This window comes from Neolamprologus multifasciatus, chromosome 6 (genome assembly GCF_963576455.1).
Source record: "Neolamprologus multifasciatus chromosome 6, fNeoMul1.2, whole genome shotgun sequence".
NCBI classification, from domain to species: domain Eukaryota; kingdom Metazoa; phylum Chordata; class Actinopteri; order Cichliformes; family Cichlidae; genus Neolamprologus; species Neolamprologus multifasciatus.
This window is the reverse complement of record NC_140444.1, coordinates 17,981,277-18,008,121: the sequence shown is the minus strand read 5'-3', so window position 1 is coordinate 18,008,121 and position 26,845 is coordinate 17,981,277. Positions and strand designations below refer to the sequence as shown.

The following is a 26,845-nucleotide window of genomic DNA, read 5'->3' as shown; positions in this document are numbered from 1 at the left end:
GGTTCTCTTTTCCTATTTCCAGTGCTGGAGTGGGCCGCACTGGCTGTTTCATTGTGATTGATGCCATGACAGAGCGAATCAAGCACGAGAAGACCATCGACATCTACGGTCATGTCACGCTGATGCGCTCCGAGAGGAACTACATGGTGCAGACGGAAGACCAGTACATCTTCATTCACGATGCACTGCTGGAGGCAGTGACCTGCGGGAACACCGAAGTCCCTGCGAGGAACCTGTACTCCTACATCCAGAGGCTGACGCAGATTGAACCAGGAGAAAATGTCACCGGCATGGAGCTGGAGTTCAAGGTGAGGAGGATTCACTTTGTTCCCCCGAAGGCTATAAAATTAAGCCCTACAGATTTATGGTGGTTCATAAAACCGATTCATGATAATAATGTAACACTTCACTGGTTTCTGTAAGGCCGAGTTGTCTTTTTCTTGCCCTTCGCCACCTAAAAGGTTAACAGTAAGAGCCAGTGAAAGCATCTTTGAAGCACTGCAGATCTTCAGGGCCTGCTCAGAGATATCCAGCGGGATAAATCACTGTCTGAAGACTTTACCTACTGGCCATTCTGTCCATATAAACAATAGAGCAAACGTTCATATTTCATATTTAATTCTTGACCTTGAAAGCCATAATTGACCAAAAAACAAAGTTGCACTTCAGGTCCCATGCTGAGGGTTTTCATAGGAAGATGGTTCTTACCACCAAAGCTTGGGAAAAACATTGTCTAAAATGACATACAGAATGTTTAATTCAGGAAGCTTTGACTTTGATAACCCCTGAGCATCTTTCCCAGGGCTGTTAGTGGTTCTTACAGTTTCAATCCCCCTCTGAGAGATTCATATAGATGGTTGGATTTGAAGGGGATTATGGGATTGCACCTTTTGAATCTAAGGTAAGAGAGTTAGCTTTTCTGAGGGTTTCTGAAAGCATCGCAGTTTGGGAAGTTTGATAGGCATGCACGTAAAGACCAAATAATGTAGGCCAGAAAGTTGAAGTTTGTAATAAAATCTTAGGGGGTTGGAAGTTATAACAGCTTTTTCAAAACTTTAGGGAGCTGATTAGAATATAAAGTGAGAACAGCAAATGTAGGCATCATAAACAATCGCAGTGAGAACATAAGGGATTCAAAGTGGTGCTGGGAAGTGCTATTTTCATTATATTCTAGTTGTTATTTTGTTTACTGTGTTGTTTACCTCATGCCAGATGAGTTCTCTGCAGAGCTGACTGGCCTGGCTGGGTGAAAAAGAGAGAATCGGTTGTAGCTTTACAGGTATACATTGAAAGCAGGTGGCTTAATTTTTCCCAGGAATGGCTTGTGTCTGCTCAGACAATCAGAGGGCAAGGTAAACACAAAGTGACTCTGAGCAATCTCCCTCATCCTATGCCCCAGCTTTCCTCCCTCCCTCTAATAGGAGCGCTCCCCTCAGAATGACAATGAACTGAGTGCTCGCTGTATTGTTTTCACAGCCTTAGATTGATGTGAAACACATGGCGGGGTTGTCCCACTCACCATATTTCATCTCACTTGAACTCGCGTGGTATATCACAGCCCACCGTCTGAAAGATTACTTTCCACCTCCGTCAACAAAACACCAAAAGGTTGGAACTTCTCGTGTAAGAGAGGCGTCATGTCCTTCAAATAAAATCACAAAGTTGAAGCAAGCGTGTGAGGAAAAGGGAGAGGTGAATGTTTTCTGGCTGCTTTTGGTAATCCAACACCTTAATACGCCGTGTTTTTGTTTCCTTTCACAGAGAGTTTATTGGTGGAGTTCTCGGAGCTTGCCAGGAGGGCATGATTTTCTCCTTGGTGAAAAATATTGGCATGTATCGAAGCGGTGAAAAGCTTTGTTTTTGCCAGGCTTTATTGATAAGACCGCGTCAAATTCAAACCAAATGACATGAAGAATTACTATTGTTGATGCTGGAAACTGGGTTCAGAGTACCCAGAATGAACTGGTGAACTTGTGGTTAGTGGGGATTTTCCAGCTCAGTCTGTCTGTAAGAAAATAAGGTACTGCTGTTTCTCCCACAGCACTCCGGTAGCCGCTGATGGTAGACGTTGGGTTCATGAGACCCCATTGTTTCCCCCTGAGTCTGCGGTTTCCCTCTGCCTATTCTCTGTTTCTCTGTGTTTCTTTTTAAACCGTGTCATCCAATGGTCGAGTGTGAGTGAGTGTACGGCATGTACTTACAGCTGCCTGTCTGCACATATCTACATATGAATGTGTGTGTTCCAGTTTTTCTTTTTCTTTTTTTTTTGACTGGATCAACTGTGGTTCACATGTGTGTGTTGAGACAGTGTGGGGCCTTGTGGTTTCCTGCCCCCTGACTTTTGATTTTCTCCTTCCTCTCCCTCTTCCATTCCCTACCGCTGCCCTCGTCCCCTATATCGGCCCTGCTTTGTTGATTCAGTTGAAGATGTCTGACTAAATATCCTGAGGCCTGCAGATTAAAGATGGTTTTCTAATTCCACTTGTCCAATAAAAAAACAAGCCTTGTGCTTTTTAAAAGAGTACTTTTTTTTTCTTTTACTTCCTTGCTTATCCGTCCTTTTTTATTTCACCATCATTTTAGTGCTCTCATCAGTGCTGCTTGTAATTTTTTTTCTGTAATTTTCGTCTGCACAATATTACAGCATATTTCCTTTATTTCCTTTATTTCTTTTATTTCAGCGTCTGGCCAGTGCCAAGGCCCACACATCACGGTTTGTGAGTGCCAATCTGCCGTGCAACAAGTTCAAAAACCGGCTGGTGAACATCATGCCCTACGAGACCACGCGTGTGTGTCTGCAGCCAATCAGAGGAGTGGAAGGATCTGACTATATCAATGCCAGCTTCATTGATGGATACAGGTCAGTTTAACATCAGTCACTTTACAATGTTTTCACGCATGGGGAGAAATTTATTTTCATTTATACTTATCCTTGTGTTTATAGGCAGCAGAAGGCCTATATAGCAACCCAGGGCCCACTGGCTGAGACCACAGAGGACTACTGGAGGATGCTGTGGGAACATAACTCAACCATTGTTGTCATGCTAACCAAACTGAGAGAAATGGGACGGGTACGGATAAATGCACTCAAACACACTCAAATGTAATACATGCATTGGTCCTACAGGATAAAAACATATAGCTGTACTGGTTGAATGTCTTTTTAATTATTGTATCACAGTACTGTGCAAAAGTCTTGAGCTACATGTTGGGTTTTTTTTCCTTTGGACATTGGCAGCTTTTCTACTCATTTTCAGTCCAGTGCTTGACCATTTCAGAGGAATGTTGAGCTATTTTACACTGACCTATGAACCGTTCAAGGATAAAAAGGAACTGAACTCAAGAGATGAACCAGTGTTGGGTCTACACAAAGCAGCTTAGCAAAGAAGCAATTTTAAATTGTAGCTTTAGGCACTTTGTTACTAACAACCCATCACAAAAATAGACAAAATTTGTTCCAATTTCTTTAGTTGAAATTACAGAAAATGCCAAAAAATTACACAGCCCATTATCATAAAATAGCTTTTTTTGCACTAACAAGGCGACTTTCAAAGGGCTATTAACTGAAAATCTGTTAGTACCTGACAGTCATGTCCTGGAGAAATAGGAAAAAAAATGCAGCAAAGACCTGACACAGGGCCTGAGAGACGCATCTGGCCCTTCAGTCGACCCACCCACTGTTACCTGAAGCTTCATCAGGATGGTCTCAGTGAAAGGGTTGCTGTCAAGAAGTTCCTCTTAAGGAAGGAAAACAGAAAGAAAAGACTGAGATATGCCAAAGAGTCTCAGAGATCCATTCTTGAAGACTACTTAAAGAAATAACAACAAAGCTTGCCTAGGAGTCTTCTGGTTGTGTTGAAGAATAAAGGTGGTAATTACAAATATTGATTTTCACACGCTAGACGATAGAATGGTTAAAGAAAAAAACAACAACTCTGTTTTTCCTTATAGACTGATTTCCACTCCCATTGTTAGGCTCTAGAAAGTCTCATATTTTAGACCAAAGGAACCTGAAGAGGTTACAGATAACTTCAGTTAACAACAAAAAAGCATGTCACTTCACAGAAGGAAAGCAGACCATCCTATTCGGCTATTCAGAGCCCACACAATTACCAGTATGGAGATGTGTGTAGGGGTACAAGCTCTTAACTAAAAACTAGACAAAGAATTTACAAATTCTTTGAAACTCACATTAATTAAATGTGTTTGGGCTAGCTGCAGCTTTTAAACAATAGACCCACATTTTTCCCTTGATTAAGTGATCGCTTTTGCCTAAGCGTGTACTATAACATGCAGTATCACACAATATATTGTCATTTGAGCTAATTATTTTCAGTAAAAGAATATATTGAAGGGCTGACTGAATAGCAGCATAATCAGCAGCTCCGTGTGTTGTTGTTGCAGAAGTTTACATCAGGAGAGGACTGAACTGTGAATAACAATGTCCTCTTAAAATGGGCAGCAGAATAGCTTTTGATGCCTGCAACAGGGGGGAAAAAGCAAATGTTTCGTGATTAAGAATTTGCAATTTTGGGGGGGGGGGGGGGGGGGGGAATCTATCAAAAATTTAATATAATGAATTAAATCTAATAAATGTTTGGGCATTATGGAGCATTATGCATGGCACAGTGAGAGTGATATGACTTTCAGTATTAATTCAGTGAACATAATATCTCATCTGCATTGAGATGGTCTTGAAATGAATAATGAATATCACAAGTTATGGTGACATTTTCATTATAAATTGCCTAGAAATGGTTCTCCTCACACACTGAGTACTTTAAATATGATGCAGCGCTCTGAAGAGAAGCCTTTGTACTCTACAGGAGAAGTGTCACCAGTACTGGCCTGCAGAGCGCTCAGCCAGGTACCAGTACTTTGTGGTGGATCCCATGGCTGAGTACAACATGCCCCAGTACATCTTGAGAGAGTTCAAAGTCACTGATGCCAGGGTGAGTCGTCAGCCTGTGAGCAAGACAGACTAATTTGTACTGGCTTCCAGAATTTTCTGAGTTTCAAATTACCATATTTTCTTTCACCCAGGATGGCCAGTCACGGACAGTTCGTCAGTTCCAGTTCACAGACTGGCCCGAGCAAGGAGTGCCAAAGTCAGGAGAAGGATTTATTGATTTTATTGGCCAAGTGCATAAAACTAAAGAACAGTTTGGCCAGGACGGGCCAATTACTGTGCACTGCAGGTAAGGTCTAGGCTGCCTACAAATACCTCAACATTTCACATATGGTTCATTAAGTTGTCGATAAAAAAGAATACCTACAAATTCACCAGATGACCTGTGAGAGATTTTTGGAACATTTTGTTTCTACTTGAGTAAAGACTTGGAGAATCTTTTACGTTAAATTTATTCCACTTCTCTGTTAAATATATACAGTGCTTTAATATCAGACAAAGATAAATGAAAAAGGCAGTTTTTAAATAATGATTTCATTTAATAAGGGAAAAAAACAAACCTTCCTGCTTCTATGTGAAAAAGTAGTTAAATGATAGATTAACTGTGATTAACCCCGTTTTTTGGGAAGCTAAGTTGAGTTAAATTTCAGTACCACACTCTGGCCTGATTACTCCCAGACCAGTTGAATCAAGAAATCACTTAAATAGAGCCTTTCGGACAAAGTGATGCTGCTAAAAGATCTAAAAAAAAACAACAGATGACGCCACGATCTAAAGAAACAGCTGAGATATAAAGTCACTAACATCTATCAGTCTGAAAAGGATTACAAAGCCATTTCTAAGGCTTAGGGACTCCAGGGAACCACAGTGAAGGCCATAAATGGTAGTGTGAACCAGTAGTGATGGTAGTGAACCATACTAGGAATGACAGGGCTACCAGAGTTACCATGCTGATGACCTAGAAGTCACAAAAGAACCCAGAAAAACATCTAAACAACTGTAAGCCTCACTTGCCATAGTTAAGGTCAGAGTTCATGATTCAAAAATAAGAGACTGGGCAAAACCCTTTTTTTTTCCTTTTTTTTTTAAAGTCCATTTTGTATTTACTTGGTTTTCTTTGTCTAATATTAAAACTTCTTTGATGGTTGAAACACCTAGCTGTGACCGATATTGGAAAAAATATGAAATCAGGAAGAGGAAAATAGTTTTTCACAGCACTGGACTTTTTTTCTTGCTGATACGCTAATAAAGCACCACCACCGCTTGCTGCACCACGTGTGAGCAAATATTCAGAATAACGGTTTGGCACAACTAGTAGCAAACTGAGCTAGTGCATGATGCATACATAAGTAGATGTATTTCCAGCTCTGAATACGTTTCCACCTGTGCTCCAACAGTGCTGGTGTAGGAAGGACCGGTGTGTTCATCACCCTCAGCATCGTGCTAGAGAGGATGAGGTACGAGGGAGTGGTGGATATCTTCCAGACTGTCAAGATGCTGCGCACCCAGAGACCAGCCACCGTTCAGACAGAGGTAAGCTTTCTAAACCACTTCACGTCTTCAAAGAACACTTGAATGTTCGTTTAGTCTTTCTTCTCTTCTTCACAATTCTTCTGCTTCCCTGTAGGACCAGTACCAGTTCTGCTACCGCGCCAGTCTGGAGTACCTGGGAAGCTTTGATCACTATGCAACATAAACCCAGTGGCTGTCGATCATGCGCACGTTCAACCAAGTGCATTTTTCTCATGTTATGCACAGCCAGAATAAATGCACTAGGTTGCGATGTGCAGGTATGAAGACTTTGCCACTGCATGCAGAGTGAAGGGGGACCATCGGCTTATCCGTACCCAGAAACAGCACCTCTAACTGAGCCATAGCAACCCGCTTGACAAGGGTGTTTTCCTGCCACCCTCAGCCCAAACATACCCATTGGTCAGTCTGAAGCAGCAACTTCAACCACTGTTCCAATCAGAATACTTGATCAAATATAGATTTTTTTCTCTTTTTTTTTTTATTCGTTTCAGTGCTTTTCCGAGCACCCAGATTGCGTTTTTTGTTGTTTGGGTGCGGAACTCCACCACCAGTGTAGCATCACCAACCTAAATACGGGACCCAGCTACAGCATTTTTTTCTGTCACAGGAAATTTAAATTTTTCTATCTCGAGGACAGTTCAGAAGGAAGCTACAAATCCATCTTATGGAAACCTCGTGGACAAGAAAGAACTGGGATATCAAGCACCAGAGAATTGCCAACAGGAGCCTGAAAACACAGAGCACACATTATTAAAAAGACCAAGAACACGCAACTTTAAAAAAAAAAAAAGACACAAGAAGTGTGGGTTGTTTTTTTCTGTCTTATTTTGGAAACAGACTCTTGTTTCCTGTGAATGAAAAAGAAGACATTTCTACCATACAGTAATAAACACCACCAGTTCAACCTTATGCTTCACGATTTAAGATAAGGGAAGGTTTACTGAGGTCTAAAAATGCATACTGCAAAGTAAAACATTAATTTAGTTTTCTAGAAAAAATATGTGACTATATTGTTTTTTAAAAACTGGATATTCCATATGGCACGTTCTGTTTTTCCATTCTCATAGGTTTATGATTTTGTCACCGTTGACCATACATGGGCAAAGTTGCATTTTTTTTCTGTGTAATCCAATGAGCTGTAGCCATTTTCTTTTTCTTTTGTTGAAGTGATACGGTACTGTTTTAAAGTGTACAATCAAATCTAGTGTGGAAAATGTTCACAGTTCTATGAAAAAAAAATCGAGTGTCACTCTCCTGTATTCTCCACCCACACGTTTCGCATGCACACAGGACTCTCAGCCTCATTACTGTCTCACTTGCGACGTTTAAAGACACGAAGACGGTAATTTCTCAATTCCCGAGGGCCCGCCGGGGTACAGTATTAACACTGCTGCTGCCAGAAAGTCCCGAGAATAATCCCGCCACGTTGTTCTGCGCGTAGCCCGAAAGAAAGCTGGGCGGACCGCGACTGAAGCTAGTAAGCGCAGAGAGCAGACGAAATATTAGGTGTCCAAATAAGCTTCATTAAGATTTCCTAAGCAGAAAGCGAGACGAGCGAGCAGGAAAGGGGTGGGAAAAGGAGAACAATTTTCTTACTGGAATGCTCACCGTTGACTTTTCTCTGTGTCTGATTCAGTGTGCAATAAGTAGATGTATTATATATTTTTGTGTCAAGTCACTAACTGCAGTTATATGCCATGATGATGATGACGGTGATGATGACGACGATAATACTGATGATGGTGCATCGTTTTCCAGACACAAGGATGTTACACTCGATGTTCCCTCCACCATATAAAAGTGTTAGAGAAATAACCTCTGACCTCTTAGGAAGTCGATTTTTTTTAAATCAAGTCACATGTCCAGTAGATGATGTCATCCTTCTTTGTGTCACGGCGAGCAACGAATGATCGAAGTCATATTACAAACTGCATCTAATAAGTATTTTAATTTTAGATTTCTAGTGCCTTATATTACACGCCTATTTTGATAAAGTTACTTTAAAGGGTTTTTGTGTATTTTATGTATGCTTGTGTGAACCGAATGTGTGTGTGTTATGTTACTGTATGTGAAAAAGTATTTTATGGGATTTTTTTTGTTTTGTTTTGTTCTTTTTTTGTTCTTGTTGTTGTTTTGTTGTTTTTGGCTGTGAAATTTTGAATGGAAGGGTTTGTGTAGGCTGGACAGTTGTACTCACATTTTAAACCCAGCAACTGCATCATCATATCTCTTTTCATTCAAAAGAAAATAAGCATATGTTACAAGCGACTCGACTGCAGAAAAAATGTGGTTTTAAAGTAGGTTATTAGCAAGACAGACTGATCGTTTTTTTAAGGTTCTACGTCAAGCTTTCCATCTTTTCCTCGCAGGACACTTACACAGGCTTTGTGGATATACTGTCATTATGGACACTTTTCTTTTACCCGCCATGAAATTTTGGTGCAGACTTTGAGCTGGCTCGAACAAGTCATACTTGCTCGGCTGTATAGAAATCTGTAAAAGCTGAATGGCTCTTTGTCAGTCTGTTCGAAAGGAGGAGCATCAGCCCGTAAGAGTATGCTTAAGTATCCCAGCTGAAGCCATTTACCTAAAATCAGTCAGAGTAGGTCATCTGTGTTCCTCATTCTGCTGTTCCGCATTTTTCCTTTTCTTTCAAAAACGAAGGCTGAGAGAAGTTCAGGTGCTATGTCTCCGCTGACACAGAACCTACAGTATATACTCATTTTTTTGTAAGCCCATTAACTCTCGGCCATATGAGGGATTGTTGACAGTTTTCCACCATCTTAAAGTAACCTTGTTGTTGTTTGTATGCATGGTACCACTTTCGAGATGCCCCTTTGGTCGCACCTGTTACGGGAAGACTTGCACTTTCTCTCTTTGTACTATGCACTAATATTTAGTATCCTGTTAACTCCGATAGCCCCGGCCTCCCCCCCTCAAAAAAAGGAGTCTTACTTGAACTCAGCAAAGATGGACCCTGCAATGCTCACACGGTTGTGTATATGTAAATAACACAAAACACAGAGAGTAATTGAAATGCATAAATAGATGACTACGTAAAAGTAAATGAATGAACTAATGATAATGGCAAAGAATGAATAGAGATTTATCAGATATACAGAACGATATAATAAAAGGATGCACCACAAGTCACAGTTTTTATGGCACAGCAGTATGTGCAATACATCACATTGTGGATTTGTTGTACCACAAAAGAGAAGTTTCACAAAACGAAGTGTTCTATTTTACCCTGATGTATCATGTAGATGGATTAAACTGGAGTTTATAAATTGTATAAAAAATGAAAATATGATGTGTTATTGGGATCAGTTACCTCCAATTGGTCTGTACATGTAAACCTTTTTGTTTCTGTTTTCTGCTCCGAGTCAACAAGTGCTTTTTATTTTCTTACATTGGTTCTCGGAGTGCGTGAAAACTGAAAAACAGGTCTGTATGGATTTCTGTTCTTTATCGACACAAGTTTCATTTGTTACAAATAAACTCAAGTGAAAATGACTGTTACCGCTGTCATTTTTAAATGTTGAGTCAAACTTTGAATTCAAATACAAATGAAGGTTATCGGTGATAAATCAGCAAAAACAGCAAATCTGTTGGTGTCTACGAGGATGCCAATGTTCACATTTTGGACAGAGAGGACAGATGGTTTGAAAGAGGAGTGAAAGAAGCCATCTATGTCCATTGTGAGCGACCATCTTTGAACAGAGGCGGTGGTTTACGACACCAACTGTCTGCCATCTATAATCCAGTTTTGAGTTCCCTCCCCAGACGCCTTAACGCCCACTCACATCCTGGGCCATCTGACCTCAGGAAATCACATGATAAGGTGGGGCCAGGTTTCACAATGAGCTCACCCGAAACCCTGGCTGATTGAGACCCACACCCAGTTTCACACCTTAGCTCAGGTGATTAGAGGATCATCAGGGGGTCCTTTTGTCCCTCTGTGGGGGGAAACTCCCACTGGGTTTAAATCTGGGACTCCCCACCATTTGACCTCAGAACTGAAGAAGCTTCTCGGATGAGAGTTGAAACGTCTTCAAGCAACTTAAAGAAGTCCAGACGCTTTTCTTTGCAAGCTCCTTTGACTACGATGACCTGGATGACTGAGAACCTTCACAGACACCTGTTGGTGTCTATGTACATGGAAATTTTAATTAACCACTTACATACAGAATCTAGTCAGAACTGCTGAGACCTGAAACAGGGATTGATATTATTTATAGATTTACGTAGCTACTGCAGGATGGTGATTTTAGTGAAAAATGACACAAAGATCTCCAGCAGGCCACAAGTGGGAATGTGTTTGACCAAACAATCAGACTTCAAGTCAAGTCAAGTGGTTTTATTGTCATTTCAATCAGTGGTACCTCACACAGGGAAACAAGACAGTGTTCCTCCAAGACCATGGTGTTACATATAACAGACGATCAACACAGGACTACATAAAGTGTGCAAAAATTGCAAAAAACAGTGCAACAGCAGACTGAATAAAATAATACGGACACAAGAAAGTGCAGACACAACAGTGCAATAGGAAGTTCATGAGGGTGACCTAAGGATCCGATGTCCTCTAGTGAGGCCTGTGCCTGGCACCCTGAATGTGCTGTTTACAGCAAGTTCACCCTGAGCACATGTGACACATGACTGTGAATAATGTTCAGCATGATAGATTGATGTGATGGGATGGGGAGGCATATTCATCATGGGACACACAGACCTCTATAGGCTAGGCATTAGGTATTGGGATAAAATCCTCAGACACATTAACAGACCCCATGGTGGTGCTGACAGTCAGTGCCTTGGTACCACTGACCAGCCCCCACTCTCGCCTGTCATAAATCCAATAGAAAACCTGTGGCTGTGGGATGTTATGTTTCCTTTCAACCACCAGCCAGGTTGGACCTCAGACTGCAGGAGCTCAGTCAGGTAGGAGATCCTCCATTTTCATTTCCATCTGACGATGTACCCAGCCCATATCAGTGTAGATATCCAGCATGATTTTTTCCCCATTGAAGGCTGATGTGCTTTGAAAGTGTTCCTTTAATTATTTTGAGCAATGTGAATATGCAGTGTTAAGTCCCATTCTTTTCAGTAATTTATGCATAATGTGTAGATTTTATGAGATGTCTGTATAAAAAATTAATAATACACTGTGTAACTGTTGAGAACTGTAACGCTAATAGCAACTCAATCTCCACAAAAGGGCAAACAAAGGTGCCTTTACAGCTCATAACAAACGTGATTTTCCATAGTTTTTCCCTTCAAAACATCTTTACGCTGGCAACAGTCAAAACAATAATATCATCCTACGTGGAGACAATTACATTTCATGTTAATACACCACTTTATTAGGTACACTTGCTCTACTGTTTGCCAACAAAAATCTACAATCAGCCAATCACATGTAAATACATCTGTTCCTTTAGGCATGAAGACATAGTTTAGACCACCTGTTGAAGTTCAAACCATGCTTCAGAATGGGGAAGAAAGGTGATTTAAGTGGTGCCAGATGGCCTGGCTTGAGTATTACAGGAATTGCTGATCTACCCACCCACGATTTTCCTGGACAAGCATCTCTCTGGGGTTCATAAAGAAAAAAGCCGAAAAAGGCAAAATATCTGGCAAGCAGCAGTTCTCTGGGCCAAAATGCCTCGTTGATGCCAAAAGTAACTGAAATAACCACTGGACAGCACCCCCTCACTCCAATATTCCACCTCTGGATTCAGACCCATTCCTGTGTCTGTGTGTGGGGGGGGGGGAGGGAATTTCCCTGTGAGTTATGCGACCTGTGACTGATGAAAAATACTAATCCAAGACAAAAACATGGGCGATCATCTCTTCTAGTGTTGTAATTTGCTCAGCTCTTGTAACGATTCTCTTTCTCTAAGTTTGATTTATTTGATTCCTTTTGAGATGTTATATTTTGCTAGGCCAACTGTGGTGTGGTAGTTACTGTGGTTGTTGTGAAAGCTTCATTTACTGCTGGTTAATTAACTGCTTCTTTGAAATGATTCCTTTCTTATTTCCTCTTTAAACTAATGTGTTTTTTATTATGTGAATGGCACGAAGCCCTTATCAGCCATAAGCCACTGTTGAGGCGTTTCTAAAACCAAGATAATAATAATATAGTAATTAAATCACAATATTTTACAGCAGCTTAACTTATTCTGACTGCAGAGCTGAGTCTGGTGTACTAATATGGTCATTGTACAGACAGACAGCCTTTCATGCCACCCTCTGGTCATACCAAAAACATTTTACTCGCTAGCTAATGGAAAAATGTTCAGAATAGCAACATTATTTCTTGTTTTTTCTCTCTTTTTTTCATCTCCGTGCTTTAGATCCAGCAGTCTATCAGCAATAATGTGTTTGGATGTGCAATGAGCACTGCAGCCTCACGGGACTTTGTGCTATTCTTTTAGTCTTGTTAAAGTCATATTAGAAAACAGATTCAGGCAATAAGTGGAAAGAGCTGAAGCTGATGCTTATTCATGTCTGGCTTTCTGAGGGAACATTTGAGAGCTGTCTTTTGCTAAATCACCAATGTTTTAATGTTTGCATTTGCTATGAACTATCATTTCACTTCCCCTTGTTTGGCCTTTTACATGATTACACTTATCCCCGTGCTCTCTGTTTTGCCTCTTTTGCACTGGGTTTTGCCTTCAGAACTGCCTTAATTTTTCTGTGTTGTTTAAACATTGTTCAACTGATAGGCAAAACGCCCAAGTGTGCTAAGAAAATATGCCCCATCCCGTTACACCCCAACTACCAGCCTGAACTGGATGGATACAAGATACAAGAAAGGATCCATACTTTCATGTTGTTTGTTGCCCCGTGCAAATTCGGACCCCAGTATCTGAATTTCAAGACAGAAACTCTGTAGACCTGGGAATATTCTTTTCATCATCTATTGTCCAACTTTGATGAGCTGGTGTGAGTTGTAGGTCGGTTTCCTGTTCTTGGCTGACAGGAGTGGCACCACATGTGGTCTTCGCTGCTGTAACCAAAACATGTTGTGCATTTGCAAATGCACTTCTGCCTACCTTGGGCATTTATTTTAAGTTATTGTTGCCTCCCTATGAGCTCAAAGGTCATTCTCCTCTGGCCTCTAACACCAACAAGGCATTTTTCACCAAGAGAACGGCCATTTATTTTGTCTTTCATCTTCCTCTGACCATTCTCTGTAAACGGTTGTGTGGGAAAATCCCAGCAATTTATGAAATACTCAAACCAAGCCGTCTAGCTAAAATAAACTTCCATCTTTGTGAGAGGTTAAGCAAGTGCAAATAGAGGTCTGGCTTACCTAAATAACCCTGCCCATTATCCTGTCACACTTGATAGTGTGATAATAGAGGAAAAGTAATTCAGCACTTTCTGACTGACTGTGAAACGTATTGTAAAGAGAAAGCACTGAGTGCATAAATTTTATTAATGCATGTTACTGAAATTGCTAAATAAGTTATAGCCAGGGCTGGACTGGGACAAAGAATCGGCCCGGGTATTGACTAGACCACCAGGTATTATAGAAAAAACCATAAATCCTTTGAACGAAAACAAATGCTGTTGTGACAGTGATGTACACTGTCTTGTTGGTATATATGTATGATTTGTTTACAGTGTATCATCTTCATGCTTCCTTCTCACCAGATATCCAAACCGATATCATGACCAGCAGCTTTTACAGCTGTGGCTCCAGCAAACATCAGCTGATACTAGAAAGTAATATTAAATACATTCAAACAACAGCTGATCAAGCTTAAACGTTCTGCTGTTGTTTAGCGCGACATCCGCTGGTTTCCTCTTTCTGGCGCAAAGTGGGCGATAAACAGACAAAAGAGACGATCAGCTGATCATTGATCAGTTTCATGATTGGAGTAGCAACAGGAGAGGGAGGGGAGAGAATGAGAGGAGAGGCAGCTGTGCAGCAAAGACACAGAATAACTCCAGCTTTGTGTCTTTTATTGTTGGCTGATCCACCACCTTTCATTGTTTATACGGTTACAAAAACAAACAAACATAAAAATGAAAACTCACCAAATGCCCGGTGGGCCAATGGCCAGTCCAGCTGTGGTTATAGCTTAAAGTTTGAGCTGACCTGTGAGTTCTGACAGATTAGTTAGAATAATAAATAATTGACTCATTAAGTGTGATAGATTGACATATGATGCACTAATTTTTTTAAAGCTTTATAGTGACAACGACAACAATAACTGGCTTACAACTCAAACTATGCAAATAAGAAATGTATCTTCAATTAGATTTGAATTCTCTGTTCAAACCTTCAGTTTAACTTTTCCTCTTTATTCTCAAGAAGGATCCAAAAATTCTAATATAGCTGGCCAAAACATTAGACTCCTAACAAAGTCTACCCTGGTAAAAGGAGTAAACCTTTTCAATAGCACAGCACCCAGTGCATAACTTTGAATATTTACCAGCAGCTAAAAGGCCTGCTCGGGTATGTTTTTGTCAAAGGTTTAGAAAAAAAGTCCTAAAGGACTTGAAAGAACAGCAGGGGTAGCGTGATTGGGTATTATGGCCGCACAAAAGAACGGTGTTAAAAGGATGTTTAGCTCTCTCTTTTTAGGCATTTTTCATCAAAGCTGACTTGTCTTCTTGCTTTGGCTTCAGTATCACAAAGAGCCATCTGAAGCTGGCTGTGACGTGGTTTCCATGGGAGTACAAAGCTTTTTGAAGCCAGTTAAGATACCGCCTGGATTTCACTTCCCGTTTGCTCTGCCAAGCTGCTGGGAACACTCTGCTCCTTATCGTTCAGCGTGAGGCGCTCTTATACAGTATGTACCTGCAAGGGCTGACCCCATAGTTCAGAGTATCCCAGATTAAAAATATATAACCGGTACTTCTGACTTGCCCTTGAAGCTTTGGTTTCTAAAAGCATTTATGAAAACCTGAACACATCAGAAAATGTTAATATTTAAACATAATTTACTGTTATATCTTTGAAAGCATAACAAATTTAAACCACTGTGCCAAGAGGTGAGAGCATGACAAAAATAATGGTTTGAAATAAATTCAGTGATATTACTGAAGACAATAATTGATGACTTCCTGACATCAGCCTCTTTTCATCTACTCTGCAGTCATGTGAAAAAGAAAGTTTCACATGGTTCTTTGCAGTCATGTGCTGGAATTAAAAGGGTAAGTAGCAGCACTTAATTAACTGTCAGCAAGTGTGAGCACCTCTGCAAAGCAGAAGTTTGCGGATCAGTCTGGGACAGGTTATAATGCCATTTCCAAACAATTTCAAGATGTTCATTCTACTAGGAAAAAGATTATTTCCAAATGGAAAACATTCGAGGCACTCACCAGTCTTCCTGGGAATAATTCCCAAGGTCAGACTGTGCAATGCTCAGAAAAAAATGCAAAAACCACCAGAAGTACATCTCAGAGTGTACAGCCCTCAGTTAGCAGTATAAAAGATTAAAGAAGTATGGCTTGTTTGGAAGGGATGCCAGGACAAAGCTTCTTCTCTTTAAGAAGAACACGGCAGCACAGCTTATGTTTGCAAAGTTGCATCTGGCTTGTTTTGCAGTCACACGACCTGGGCACCCTGCAGTCTCCGAATTAACCATAAATTTCTCTGTATACCAAAGTATTCTAGAATCAAATGTGAGGCCAGCTGTCTGATAGTCTGGCCAGAAGTGGGTCATGCAATAGGGGAGGATGCCAAGCACAGCGGCAAATCTACAACAGAGTTGTAAGAAAAGAATCAAGGTGTTGCAGTGACGCAGTCAAAGTCCAGAGCTCAGCCCAACTGAAATGCTGTGGTGGAACCTTAACAGAGCTGTCATAGACAAATGCACACAAACCTCAATGAAGTGAAGCAACATTGTAAAGAAGAGTGGACCAGAATTCCTCAACAACAATGTGAGAAACTGATAAAGTGATACAGGAAACAACTGCTGCAGGTTATTGTTGCTAAAGGTGCTTCTACACACATGAATCATGGGGTGGGCTTTTTATTTTTCCCCAACTGTAGATGATTTGATGTCAGTACCTAGAGGCAATGCCCACAAACCCGTAATCTATCACTAGTTTTAAAACCTTACATTGTATACTCTAATGCATATACTATTAAATACCCAGGTATTGTTTCAGTATTTGTGTTCATAATAGCTTTGAAAAGCTTTTCAGTGGCTCCTATCATTTCTTTTGGTGTTAAAATAACTGAAAACTGAATAGAAAAACATATGTAATGTTTTATTGTTTTCCTTACAGCAGTTAGCAATAGCTTAACTATAGCAAGCCAAAAATAAATACAAATTTTAAATAATTTCAACAATGTGTTTCATTCAAGAGGGCAACAGTAGCATTTCACGTTAATTGGACGAAAAGTCCAACACAAAGCTATGGCTTCCTGTCTGTTTTTCCCCACAGTAAGTTATGAGCACGTGGTCATTTTTCTTAATGCTTTTAAACTTGAAATTACACAATTCACATATTTATTTATTTATTTTTTATCTGTAAGGGATTTTTCTTTTTTTAAAAATGGGCAGAGAGGAAGCCATTCTTGCGTAATTGGACTCGGCCCGGCAGAAGCAGTTAAGAGACGATGCTGAACATGCAGTAAGACATGAGGAAAATACTACAGGCAAAGAACATAAACATTGAAAATCAAAACTTAAAAGATCACCCAAAAGGCTACCGTATGCACACTAATTAGAAAAATCGCTTTTTGAAGTTTTCATGTACAAAGCAAAAAATGTTATTCCAAAAAAGGGTGATGTGACCATTATAAGTCACAATTAATTTCCCTGACGGTTGTGAGAGCATTAGGCAACTGAGGCAACAATGCCCTCTGTTAACCCATTCTGTAAGAGTCCAATCAAAATTCCTCCCCTGCCTGTTACACCATCCAGTCACTGATGTAAAATGTAGAAGCACACGCAAGTCAACATCCACCTAATCCACATCACCTCATTCAACCCCCCTTTTACATCATTTCCTCAGAACTTTTCACAGGAAACTTGTGTGGGCAAGAGTTAAGATGTAAATAGCAATCCCCAAATCCCCAAAAATTACAAGCTCACTCACACACACACACACACACACACACATACACAAACAAGCTCCCCTCTACATCCACTGTTAACTCAGTGCATTCATTTGTCATTGATGCTTCTCCATGACTTCATTTCCCTTTGTGGCTGCGTTGCTCCCATGTGCTTTTGGCAGTTGTACGGAGGCCTGGCAGGGCCACATAGTCTTTCTGGAAGCGTGAATTTGGCGTTCTCTGTCGTTTCCTCTCCCCCTGCGTGGTGAAGAAAGCATCCTGGAAACGCATGCTCGAGGCCGTTGACTAGAAAACAAGACATCAGAAAGCACCAATGAGTAATAGCAAAATGTTCCACATGGCATGAGAATATTCTGTTTGTTTATGCCAATGAAGTTTGAAACTTATGTTTTTAAAGTTTATGTGTAAATCTTGTAAATCTAATACTTACAAGTCTGCGCTTCACCTTTTTGGGGAGGTCTTCGTCTAAGGTGTAGACATCTTCTCTTTTGGCCAGCACCTGAGAGCCGTCTTCAAACTCCACCTGAGATAAGGTGAAACCAATCAGCAGCTATCCGAGAGGTTTTAAATAAATGTGTTGCATTTATACAGTTTAGATACTATCCATGCACATGCACACTCAAAATCTTACCACCAAATTTACTGCACATTTTCGCTTAAAAAAAAGCCAAAGAAAACTCCTATTTACATTTAACTGTCTTCTAAATATTTTTTACTTAATCATCTTTGATACAGCAGTTACACATGGTGGTATCTGTAGGTTTGTTGCATTAATAATACAGAACAGTCTAAGGAGCTGGGAAAGAAGGCAACTGGGCTTCTTAAAGTTTCTTGAAGACATTACACCTCTCATCCAAGAGACTTCTTCAGATCTAAAAACAAATGCTGGAGTCTCCCCGGTATTTAAACCCTACTATTAATCATACGCCTTGTCACATGAGCCCAGGTGTCAAAATAGCATTTCCCTCATTGCCAAGCTTCAAAAATGGCAGTTTTGATTCTTGTGAAGGAGTCCGAGTTTGGATTCCAGCTCAGCTCAGTTGGAACTCTGGCCAAGCAGGTACTGAAAACACCTAATAGAAAATCCAAAAGAGAGCAGGTGCTAGTGGCTTTTGGTTGCGGCAGATGGCCGCATCTCAGAGAGGCTGTTTCTGCTGGAATTTTGTTCCTGTTAAAAGGAGGTTTTCCTTCCCACTGTCAACAAAGCGCTAGCTCAAAGGGAGTCATATGATTTTTGAGATTTTCTCTTTTCTTTGTATTATTGTAGGTCTTTACCTTACAATAAAAAGCACCCTCGGGCAACTGGTGCTATATAAATGAAATTGAATTTAAAATTGAATGTGGTGTCATAAGCCACCCCCTCTGCTCAATGATGGTCATTCACAGCGGGATTCCAGTCGCTTTCTATCCAAGCTCCCTAGAGTACCATGACCTGGATAGCTGAGAACCTACACAGGCATTTATATAACACGGGCTTTTTTCTGGGTGTTTTTCCAGGCTACCATTATTACAGACTATAAGAGGCCACAAAGAATTTCTTTCCCCTCACTTTAACAACATTTTTGCCAGAATGCACAAGTGTGCATTCATGTTACCTCTGCTCTTTAAACATTAATGCTGGAGTTCTTGGAAAAAAGCAGGGGCTTCATCTCTAAAATACACCTTGACAATGGAAAGTTCTTGTCCAGCCATTTTTTTCCATCTTAATCTGACCTATATTAAACCGTCTTTGCGTCACAGGTGCATTTGTGCATAAGTAATGGTTAACGCCCAGCTCGCCTAAATAAAGCTTAAATGGAAGCTGCATGAGTCTTAGCTTAGTTAATATTTCAGTGAGTTTGAATAATGCAGATTGTCACCTCCTTCTCTTCCTCCTCCACTTTTCATTTGCTCACTCTCCGTTTTTATCCCCCTCTCCCCATTTTCTATCTCTATGTCCAAACAGCTTTTGCTTCCTACGTCTGTCTTTTACCCTCCCGTCATCTTCAATCTCCTCTTGAGTCATCGTGACTTCAGCGCTTCCCTCAATCCCCCTCGCTTTTCTGCCCACACGTAGACCAGGGGACATTGACAACGTCAGCGTTGAGGGAGTTCAACAAATTTACTGCTATGCCGCTTTGACCTACAACTATGCCTAAAAGTCTATGCCTGAGAAAAGACTGTAGAGCCACGTCAGGTCAAACTAGTGCTGCCGATGTACTGGAGGGTAGGGTTGTGTCTAATCCTGGGAGGCGCTATACAAATACAGGCCATTTACCATTTACCATTTATTCAGCACAACGTGCCCATTTGTTTTTCTCTCCCATGCTCACTCACTGCTGTCGTGACTGAGTAGTTTACAGATGGATCGCATGTTCAGGTACCTGGTACATGTAGGAGACGTTGGATCCCAGGTATTTGGCACTGTAGAACAGCCCATCAGGCCATTTTACTTGAACAGCTTCCCCCACTTCAGGAGCACCCAGGTTCACACAATCTCTGCTCTGAAATACAAGAGAGTAGTAGATGGTCTGTAAGTGCCTGAGTGTTTCAAAACGATTTCAAAAAGACAGAAGAAGTCATTCAAAGTGGGTGTCAGGATAACTGCTAAAGAGAGTAATTCCCTTTGATATATTTACCTGCTAGAAAAAACTCAAGTGGACTGACAACAGCTTTTGCTATAGTCGAAAATTTGACAGTCGAGTGCTGTTGAGATCTAAACTCAAAGCTGCATACAAAACTTCTCAGCCCAAAATGGTTGAGACATTATGGTAATGTAAAGAGCACATGGTTTTGTTTCAGTGTTCAGACAGCAAGACCTCGTGAATGCTTTGTGCTACCGTGACACACTGAATATCCCCGAGAAGCTTGTTTTCTTGTCTTCTATGTAAGGGGCTTCAACACTAGACAATCAACAAGCTTTAAGGTGTACATAGCTTTTTAACAAAACAAGCACAAGGCTTCAAAACATACACATTCAAATGGAATTTTAGTTATTTTGGTGTAATAATATACAATTTCTTTGGTAGCTAGCTGAGGCTCAGGACTGAATGCTCTTAACTTTAATGTGCTCTTAAATATAGAAACACACGTTTAGCTGTCAGTTTCCATACTCCCATGGAAACCCCTGGTGTGTGATATTGTATTTTTCTCTGAAAGGCCCTTTCAGAAACCCGCTGAAAGATTTACAATGAGAAACACTAGAGCATATTTTCAAAGGAGAAAAAGAAGTTCCTTTCTAACGAGGGGGATTTAAACAACTGGTTTGACCTTATACAACTACGCTGTGACCTCTTGAGTGTGCGTCTAATTAAACATATCCTCACCACTATGTCCTCGGGGTACGTGTCATTAGAGAAAGAGCCATCATCAAACATGACCTCGTAGAACAACTGGGAGGTGATCTGCGTGACCTTGGAGCTGTAGTAGCGCAGGTTCTTGTGTTTGGAGATCACCGTCTGGCCAAGTGAGATAGAAGCTTGGTTTGCTTGCTGCTTCTAGTGTAGACAGAGAGTAGCAATTAGACTAATGTATGGCAATACAGAGTAAAGTCAAACTAAATTCCACTGGGGTACAGCAATGTTATATAATTAGTGACAACTGAAATGTTCTGTTAGATTTATTTGCATTATAAAAGGCTCTGATACCCAAATCTCTGCTTTTAATACAATCAGGTTTATAGATCTGTCTCTTAAGTCATCTTGACAGCTTCTAGTACCGAGGTACAACTTTTACTTTTAATTAAGCTCAGTACGAACAGAGTATGGTTGTTATCTTTGCATTTAGAAGGGAAGAAATTGCACCATGCAAGTTAGTTGCAGCATAGTGAAGACAAACCTTAAATTAGTGTGAGTTTAAGTGTAAGTTGGGCATCAGCTCTAACAAGACCCCAAAGAAAACTTTTCTTCAGTACCAGCACAAAGAACTCATTTGTGAAATTGCATCCTTGACATTTTAGATACTGGCATTCACTCACACCACTGTGGCACAGTGCAAATGTATGCTGCACTCACTTAAAGCGGGAACTTTCTAAAACAGCAATAGTCTTCTAAACGAGCAGTTAACTCGGTACGGCTGTTCCAGTAGAATAACTGATAAATAACTGAACTCAATAATAATGATCTGTTGTGTCGTGAGCTGGTTTATCCATAAAAATAAAAAAATCCCCAAAACTAAAAAACAAACAAACAAACCCCCCCCCCCCCAAAAAAAAACAACAAAAAAAACAAAAAACAAAAACCAAAACAGACTTACTGCACACTTTTCTCCTCCTTTTCTAGCATAATGTTGCACTACTAACCGCATGGTCATGGACAATGTTTCAGGTTATACGTTTAATTCAGTTACCAGCATTATTATAGATGATGCAAGTGAACAAAGCAACGAGCTGAACTTGAACCTACAAGTAACTGCAGTAAATACTTAACGTCAAACTACATTTACTACTGCAATTCCCCCCAAAAAACAAAAAATGCTGCTGGAACGCCGTTTAAAATGTGACTATAACCAGAATGATTTACCAAATGTCATGTGGCTCATTTTCACATACGGCTTCTTCTTGCATGATAGAGCTTTAGCGTGCATTTATAGATGGCCCAATGACTGTGTTCACAGATAATGATTTCTCACAGCAGTGTTTCCATCACAGAAACATTTCTGTTTTAAATGAAGTGCCATCTGAGGGACCAAACATCAGCGGCATCCCAACATAATCTGATTTTTCAGCCCTGTCCATTGTCCACAGAGATTTCTCCAGATTCTCTAAATATTTTGGTATTATGAACTATAGAGGATTATTCTGAAATTGCTAAAAACGATGTCTATAATTTGTGGAACAATGCTCTTTTTATTCCCCATCATGCGGCTAACCAGCTCCCAATTAACGTAATTAGTTGCAAATTGTTCATCCAGCTCCTTCTTTTCAGCACCTTTTACTTTTCCAACCTTTTGTTGCCCCTTGCCCCAGTTTTAAGATATTGTTTAAAGTGCTGCTGCTCTCAAATTCAAAATGAGCTGCTATTTTTCATGAAATATTACTGTCTTAAGTTTGAACATTTCCTATGTTTTCTTTATTCTATTGTGAACGAAATATAAACTTTTGAGTTTTTTTTAATCACTTCATTCTGTTTTTATTTACATTTCAAACAGCATCCCAATTTTGGGGGAATTCCACAAGTTCAATTTTATTTGGGGTCAAATGAGAGTATGTTGTGTAGAGCAGCAGTTTGTAAAGTGGGGACATTAGTCCTAATGGGTCGCATTTGTGTTACCATCTCACGCTTTATTTGTTTCAACTGAAACAAAATATTGAATCATTTATTATGAGCTTGTTTGTATTAAAATACAGAACATGTACATTAGAGAAGGAGGAGACTGCCGCCGATCCCACGCTAACACAGTATAAAGTGTAAGGATTTTCCTGGTGTTGCAGAGACATTCACATCAGAAATAAACGTAATCCATTGGATCTTCATCTTCTTTTATGCCAAGAGTAAATGAACATGCTTATGTTCATTCTCGCAGCCAACAACAGAACATTTGGTGTGCTTCATTAATAGAATATAGAGTTAGAGTTGGCAGAAAAAGGCTCTAGCAAGGAAATAGTAGTTGTTCATTCTTTGTTTGAGTGCAAACAAGCCACTGTGCACGCATCACGCGATGTGTTGTTACACAGTGCCCTGTGTAAGTCATGGAAGAAAGACTCGACTACAAACAAGGTGATTCAGGCAGTTCAGCTGTAGTATTTGCAACAGGTAAAACAGAGACAAAGGCATAACATAAAGGGGCCCCTTTAACAAGCTGTTTTCAATTATCTGGCGAGTAGTCATTTGTGCCACTATCTTAATTGCATTAACACAAATTATTAAGTGCTTATAATTGAGTCAGTTATTTCAAGCGTGTCAAAAACAATAATATGTCTATTTATTCCGGGCACTTGTTCAGATCAGCTGTAGCAAACACCTGTCCTATAACTTACAGCTGACGAACTCCGCGACTGGTGTCTATGGCAGGTGATTGACACAACATACGGCCAATCATCGGGCTCCATGATAACACCGGCAGCATGGGCACAGGTCACATGAAAGGAGGTGGGACACCGGCCACATGAGCACTGGATACAAGCCCCTGAGTGCCGCTTTCCCGCACAGCGTTTACGACAATAGATGCACTTCTGTAAACACATAAGGACCAGACCAAACTGTCAACAGGCCTGAATTAACTTAGGTTGCACACGAAAAGCTGGGAAAATGTTATTACTGCAAAGGAATTATAAAAACAATTGAGAGACGCCAAGAACCAAAAAATGGCCAGTGGTCTAGAACGATCAGCAGCTGCTTTTAGACAAACCAAAGGTGTTTTTAGACTGTATCCAGCTTGTTTTGTTTTAATATAACTAGATTTAAAATGCTGTCAAAGTGTTCTTCAAAAAACATTTTTATGTAAACAATAAGCATGTTCTTTAAGTACGTCTTTACCAAAATGTTTTCAAGCCTTACTGGAAATTATCCAAAACGATGTCACATATACACAACGAATAATCTCTAGCCTTATCGTTACAACAGGAGTATTTGTCCTCTATATTGTTATGGCTTGCGTTCTAAAGACACATAAAAACAACAGCTGGGCCGCCACTCTTGGCTTTTAGAATATATGGTCTTTTTAAAAGCATGTTGCTAACAGTTTAATAACACTAAAGTATGAATAGGATGACCAAGCTCATCGTGACCAAGAAAACTTGGTGGTTGAGCAGTGATTGCACTGAATTTTTTTGCTGTTGGAAACTGATTGCAAGTACATGTTGTGAAAAACTTGTTGCCCAGAGGTCAAGGATGCAACACCCTCAACTTGTGGACAACACAAGATACAGTGGGGCAAAAAAGTATTTAGTCAGCCACCGATTGTGCAAGTTCCCCCACTTAAAATGATGACAGAGGTCAGTAATTTGCACCAGAGGTACACTTCAACTGTGAGAGACAGAATGTGAAAAAAAAAATCCATGAATTCACATGGTAGGATTTGTAAAGAATTTATTCGTAAATCAGGGTGGAAAATAAGTATTTGGTCACCTCAAACAAGGAAAATCCCTGGCTCTCACAGACCTGTAACGTCTTCTGTAAGAAGCTTTTCTGTCCCCCACTCGTTACCTGTATGAATGGCACCTGTTTGACCTCATCATCTGTATAAAAGACACCTGTCCACAGCCTCAACCAGTCAGACTCCAAACTCCGCCATGGCCAAGACCAAAGAGCTTTCGAAGGACACCAGGAAAAGAATTGTAGACCTGCACCAGACTGGGAAGAGTGAATCTACAATAGGCAAGCAGCTTGGTGTGAAAAAATCAACTGTGGGAGCAATCATCAGAAAATGGAAGACATACAAGACCACTGATAATCTCCCTCGATCTGGGGCTCCACGCAAGATCTCATCCCGTGGGGTCAAAATGATCATGAGAACGGTGAGCAAAGATCCCAGAACCACATGGGGGGACCTGGTGAATGACCTGCAGAGAGCTGGGACCAAAGTAACAAAGGTCACCATCAGTAACACACTACAACGGCAGGGAATCAAATCCCGCAGTGCCAGACGTGTTCCGCTGCTGAAGTCAGTGCATGTCCAGGCCCGTCTGAAGTTTGCCAGAGAGCACATGGATGATACAGCAGAGGATTGGGAGAATGTCATGTGGTCAGATGAAACCAAAGTAGAACTTTTTGGTATAAACTCAACTCGTCGTGTTTGGAGGAAGAAGAATACTGAGTTGCATCCCAAGAACACCATACCTACTGTGAAGCATGGGGGTGGAAACATCATGCTATGGGGCTGTTTTTCTGCCAAGGGGACAGGACGACTGATCCGTGTTAAGGACAGAATGAATGGGGCCAAGTATCGTGAGATTTTGAGCCAAAACCTCCTTCCATCAGTGAGAACTTTGAAGATGAAACGAGGCTGGGTCTTCCAACATGACAATGATCCAAAACACACCGCCCGGGCAACAAAGGAGTGGCTCCGTAAGAAGCATTTGAAAGTCCTGGAGTGGCCTAGCCAGTCTCCAGACCTCAACCCCATAGAAAATCTGTGGCGGGAGTTGAAAGTCCATGTTGCTCGGCGACAGCCCCAAAACATCACTGCTCTTGAGAAGATCTGCATGGAGGAATGGGCCAAAATACCAGCTACTGTGTGTGCAAACCTGGTAAAGACCTATAGTAAACGTTTGACCTCTGTTATTGCCAACAAAGGTTATGTTAGAAAGTATTGAGTTGTATTTTTGTTATTGACCAAATACTTATTTTCCACCCTGATTTACGAATAAATTCTTTACAAATCCTACCATGTGAATTCATGGATTTTTTTTTCACATTCTGTCTCTCACAGTTGAAGTGTACCTCTGGTGCAAATTACTGACCTCTGTCATCATTTTAAGTGGGGGAACTTGCACAATCGGTGGCTGACTAAATACTTTTTTGCCCCACTGTAATTGCACAGGTCACATTGTGGCAGGCAACAATCCCAGTACAGCTCAGACTGACTGCAATCACTCAGACAGATTAGCAAAGGATTCCAAAAAACTACCATCTAATTTATAATTGCAGATGGGGACTCAACTCAACTGGTTGCCAGCTGATTTATTTTCTAGTTATATTCTAATATAAAAGCAATGCCACTGAGTATCTTTATATCATTTTGCAAATTGATGTCACTATTTGTGAAAGAATTACTGAAACAGTGTCAAAACTGATGTTCTAGCTGGACTCTGAATTTAAATAGTTCATTTCTGTATATGTAGACAGGGACAGATTTGCAACAGACAGCAATAGATTTGCGATTTTCACCAGTGTATCAGTAAAATGCTGTATTATCCATGACAGACTGGATGTAACAGCCAGTCAGTCGCATTCTGGCACCAGACTTACTCCATCTTCCTGTTGCTTTATCACTATCCTGACCAAAGTTACTTTGAAGAAATGAATGAAAAGACCAAAACAGCTTTGTGTTGCTTTATATTAACAAAGATTTCTTGATCAGTACCCAGGACAAGTAACATATTATGTATATAACAGTAGTTTCCAACAGCAGCTGCTGACTGATACTGGACCGTCATATCGGATATCTCCACGACACCACTTTTGGATCTTGGCACTGCTGACATCAGTTTGATGAACGATGAACACTGATCAAACTTTTTGGTTAATTAGTACATTTGTTGTTGTTTTTTTATATAGAAAATCAAAAGACACTGATAGAAAACATGAAATACTGTGCTTCCAGAGATGAAAGGAGGAAGTTGTGATGGACAGCAACATCCTACACACACTTAGAGTGGCTGATTTGCTCTGTATATACAAAAAGGGCAGACTGAAGATATTATTTACACAAAG

General features: G+C 40.5%; 2 protein-coding genes across 30 annotated transcripts in view; one reads left to right on the top strand and one right to left on the bottom strand.

Annotated features, from left to right (window-relative positions):
* ptprdb (protein tyrosine phosphatase receptor type Db) overlaps positions 1-9,958 on the top strand; it is a 176,012-nt gene extending 166,054 nt beyond the window's left edge. For all 26 annotated transcript variants that reach the window (XM_085163726.1, XM_085163724.1, XM_085163721.1 and 23 more), the window contains 7 exons: positions 23-308; positions 2,682-2,860; positions 2,945-3,071; positions 4,827-4,952; positions 5,044-5,198; positions 6,307-6,442; positions 6,537-9,958. In XM_085163726.1, the coding sequence (XP_085019852.1) occupies positions 23-308; positions 2,682-2,860; positions 2,945-3,071; positions 4,827-4,952; positions 5,044-5,198; positions 6,307-6,442; positions 6,537-6,605 (1,078 nt within the window). In that variant the 3' untranslated portion in view covers positions 6,606-9,958. The remainder of the gene's footprint in view (positions 1-22; positions 309-2,681; positions 2,861-2,944; positions 3,072-4,826; positions 4,953-5,043; positions 5,199-6,306; positions 6,443-6,536) is intronic.
* Positions 8,783-26,845, bottom strand: part of kdm4c (lysine (K)-specific demethylase 4C) — a 40,800-nt gene continuing 22,737 nt past the window's right edge. For 2 of the 4 annotated variants that reach the window (XM_085163736.1, XM_085163737.1), the window contains exons 18-22: positions 23,449-23,643; positions 20,798-20,968; positions 19,856-19,975; positions 17,923-18,015; positions 8,783-17,777 (exon numbers count right to left, since the gene is read on the bottom strand). In XM_085163736.1, coding sequence (XP_085019862.1) covers positions 17,610-17,777; positions 17,923-18,015; positions 19,856-19,975; positions 20,798-20,968; positions 23,449-23,643 — 747 coding nt within the window. In that variant the 3' untranslated portion in view covers positions 8,783-17,609. The remainder of the gene's footprint in view (positions 17,778-17,922; positions 18,016-19,855; positions 19,976-20,797; positions 20,969-23,448; positions 23,644-26,845) is intronic. The other 2 variants (XM_085163738.1, XM_085163739.1) reach the window with 2 other exon arrangements.